At 35.1% G+C, this 3,869-nt stretch overlaps 1 protein-coding gene and 1 non-coding gene across 2 annotated transcripts; one reads left to right on the top strand and one right to left on the bottom strand.

Annotated features, from left to right (window-relative positions):
* Window positions 1–379: 379 nt before the first annotated feature.
* Window positions 380–504, bottom strand: LOC132601019 (U11 spliceosomal RNA). The gene has a single exon (XR_009567471.1). It is a non-coding gene; the product is annotated as a U11 spliceosomal RNA (small nuclear RNA).
* Window positions 505–1,499: 995 nt separating this feature from the next.
* On the top strand, window positions 1,500–3,298 carry LOC132643543 (osmotin-like protein). The gene is made up of 2 exons (XM_060359988.1): window positions 1,500–2,023; window positions 2,795–3,298. Exons 1-2 carry the CDS (start codon window positions 1,567–1,569, stop codon window positions 3,100–3,102), a joined length of 765 nt encoding a protein of 254 aa, XP_060215971.1. The 5' UTR covers window positions 1,500–1,566; the 3' UTR covers window positions 3,103–3,298.
* Window positions 3,299–3,869: the final 571 nt, after the last annotated feature.

The following is a 3,869-nucleotide window of genomic DNA, read 5'->3' as shown; positions in this document are numbered from 1 at the left end:
CTTCTCACCAGCAACCTTCTCAGTCAGAGCTCATAGCGTGTACATCTCATGTGTGGTTTGCGAGCTATTTCACAGTGAACAGATTACTAGTTCAAGCCTGGTGCGGTGTACATCTCATGTGTGGTTTGCAAGCTATTTCATAGTGAGCAGATTATAAGTTCAAGCCTGATGCAGTGTGCATCTCATGTGTGGTTTGCGAGCTATATCACAGTGAACATATTACTCATTGTGCACCTTTCAGGTAATGACTAGGGATTTCCAAAAAAAAAAGTGTTCGAATTAAAATAAAATGCAATGTATTTGGCTGATCCCTTGTCGTAGACCCATCCCCTTTTCTTCTAGACAAACTGGAGATCTTCTTTTTTTTTTTTTTTTTTTTGGGAGGGTCGGCCAGGCGAGCCAACCCTATGGAATTCCAGAAATTATGTCGGCCATATGTCTTGATAGCCATACAGCACTCACCACGCAGGTGAGAGTGGCATATTTAGCCAACCGACCCTTTTTGACAAGACAAACTGGAGATCACTAGCAACTTTGATCGGTTTCCTTTTTCAAAAAATGAAACTTTGAGCCCGTTTGGATTGGCTTATAAGTTGGCTTATAAGCTGTTTTCAGCTTTTTTGAGTGTTTGGCTGGCCAGCTTAAAGTCATTTTATGCTTAAAATAAGCTCAAAAAAATAATTGGACCCATTTGACTTAGTTTATCTAAAGCAGCTTATAAGCCAAAAAAAATAAGTTGGACTACCCCAACTTATTTTTTTCAGCTTATAAGCTGCAAACAGCTTTAAGCTGTAAGCCAATCCAAACGGGCTCTTTATCGAGTCAGAAAAGTTGCACTGTTCAAGGACAAAAACAACGTGCCTCAGAACCAGCGCTAAAGGAAACTTACCCTTTTCCCATTGCCATTTCCAATCTATGAACAAAAACAAACAATGGACAATTCCGTCATTCTCTTCATCTCTACCAAAAAAAGAAGTAGATTGTATGAATTTCGTTTTTCAAATTTTTTAGTATTAACTCATTGTATATTTTTAAAGTTATGAATTTATATTTATGATTTGACTTAATTTTAATGAATTTTTACTTACTAATATTCTGCTTGAGATGAACCCGATATTATAAGTAGTCGTTTGGTTTGAAGACAAATTATACTGAGATTAGTTATGTCGAAATTAATTATATTGTGATTAGTAATGCTGAAATTAATTATCGTGATATTATTTTTTATTTTTTATTTAGTTTATTTTATTAAAAATAACATATATTACATAATTTCAAAGAAAAAATTATTCTTTTATAAAAATATCCTCTATCTTATTTAGTAGAAAGAAGTTCGAGGGACGTGAGGAGTATTTTTATCATTTTTATTATTTTATCTAAGGGATACTAATCCTAGTACATTAATTCACCAGCGATATTAGTTTATTTTATCGACTATGTATGCTTGTTTAGCATAGCCTGGAACCGCCCCTTCTACTACTCTTTCCTCTATATAAACACCCCACAACTATTTCCCATTTGCCACACCACAAAACACCACCACACAAAGTCAAAACAAAATTAACCATGGCTACTTCTTCTTCAACAACAAAAACTTCACTTTCACTTTTTCTCCTTTTTACCCTTGTTGCCCTCTCACAAGCCACCTACTCTGGTCTCATATTAACCCTAGTTAACAACTGTCCTTACACAATCTGGCCCGCTATTCAACCCAATGCTGGCCACCCAGTGCTCGAGCGCGGTGGGTTTGCGCTTCATTCGCTAACCCACCGCTCTTTTGCGGGACCAACTGCACACTGGTCTGGCCGTGTTTGGGCTAGAACTGAGTGCAGTTATGTGCAGGGTAAGTTTAGTTGTGCCACTGGTGATTGTGGTGGTCGTATTGAATGTGATGGACTTGGTGGGGCTCCACCTGCCACCTTGGCACAGTTTGTATTACATCATGGACATGCTGATTTTTCGTCTTATGGTGTTAGCCTTGTTGATGGGTTTAATATTCCTCTTACTGTTACACCACATGAAGGTAATGTTAGATATACTTGCTTGTATCCATTTTATGTAGCACTGCTTTTTTTTTTTTTTAATACATTTTATCTTTCATTTTCACATGTTTGTATAGCAACAAAATTATCATGGCATGTATAAAGGCAGCTTTTCCTATTCTAGATTCTGCCAACTCAAAACAGGGGCACATACAATGAACGATGGAATATGAGTTTAACTTATGTGTATGTGAACTTACAATAATCAGTCTCTTGAGAGAGAGCTATAGATAATCTTTCAAAAAAATAAAATTTAAATAGTACATTGAAACAAAAAGGATAGGTTAAACTGGGTTAAAATGATAATATGGGATGTTTTTTATGTCAAAAGGCCTTGATATTAATTTAAATATAATTGTAAGTTTAAAGTCTTTATAAAGCTAGATGCTTTTCTGTTGACGCTGCTACAATATACTTTCTCAGTCCCAAGTTAAAGTTATGTGAAGATATTTGATTGGGTATAAAGTTTAAAATAGGATGTGAAGATTCTTGTGTGCCAATAAGTATCTCATTGAAGGCAAAATAGATATTTTTAAGTTAAATTATTATTACTAAATAAAAATGAGTTGTTCTTTTTTTAACTAGAAAAGAAAGTTACATAAGATGGAACAGAGGGAGTATGTTGGTTCGGTTGCAATCTGTAGAGATTTGTTGGTATTTCTTAAAACAGCATACGTGTGTAATGTATATCCTTAAGAAGAGTTGATTTCTGGAGTATGTATTACATAATATTTTTTTTTTTTGTGTAACAGGTAAAGGGCAGTGTCCAGTTGTTGGGTGCAGGGCTAAGTTGTTGGAAACATGTCCTGCAGTTTTGCAATTGAGGTCACATGGTGGTCATGGTCCTGTTATTGGGTGTAAAAGTGGTTGTGAAGCTTATAAAACTGATGAACTTTGTTGTAGGAATCATTTTAATAGTCCACAGTCTTGTAAACCATCGAGTTATTCACAGTTCTTTAAGCATGCTTGTCCTGCTACATTCACATATGCTCATGATAGCCCTTCACTTATGCACGAGTGCTCGTCTCCGCGTGAACTAAAGGTCATTTTCTGTCACTAAAATGGAGAAAATTAAGGTGTTCTTGTTGATGTCGTTGGCATTTGAAGATGACCTTATGGGAAATTTGGGTATTTATAAGGATTAGTGTTAAGTGTTAGTATAGGTTAGTTTTGCTCTGTACGTTTACATTTAATTGTAAGGTTGTTTGTGTTGTATGAGATTTGAAATTGTAATGGTAATGGTAATGTTTCTTTCATTAATGTTTCGATTAGAGGAAGAAGTGTGATTTATAATGCGTTCAGGTTCCAATTCCCAGTGCACAAAATTTCTTATAAATCTGCTCTTTTTTATTTTAATTTATGTGATATAGTTTGACTTTATATGAAATTTAAGAAATAAATTAAGACTTGAAATTGTCATAATAGTTTTGCATATGCTCACGATAGCCCTTAGATGATGATTGATGCATGAATGCTCGTCTTCTCGTGAGCTAAAGGTCATTTTCTGTCACTAATTGGAGAAAATCTAGCTCTTGTTGATGTCAATGGCATTTTAAGATGACCTTATTGGAAGTTCAAGAAAATTTGAGGTTGATGTGGGGGAAGGGAAATTTGGATATTTGTAAGGATTAGTGTTAAGTGTTAGTATTAGGTTAGATTTGCTTACATTTGGAAGGGCGTGGGGGTTGGGGTGTTTGTTTTATGTTGTATGGATTTGAAATTGTAAGGTAATGTTGTCATGTTGTTTTAAGTCTGTTCACTAGTGTTTTGGATTCGAGGGAGAAGTGTGATTTATAATGCTAAAGTTTGTAACCTTCTTAGTTCCCA

The sequence above is a fragment of the Lycium barbarum genome, chromosome 6 (genome assembly GCF_019175385.1).
Source record: "Lycium barbarum isolate Lr01 chromosome 6, ASM1917538v2, whole genome shotgun sequence".
NCBI classification, from domain to species: Eukaryota; Viridiplantae; Streptophyta; class Magnoliopsida; order Solanales; family Solanaceae; genus Lycium; species Lycium barbarum.
Note: the sequence above shows the minus strand (reverse complement) of the source record. Positions and strands in the feature narration are given on the sequence as shown.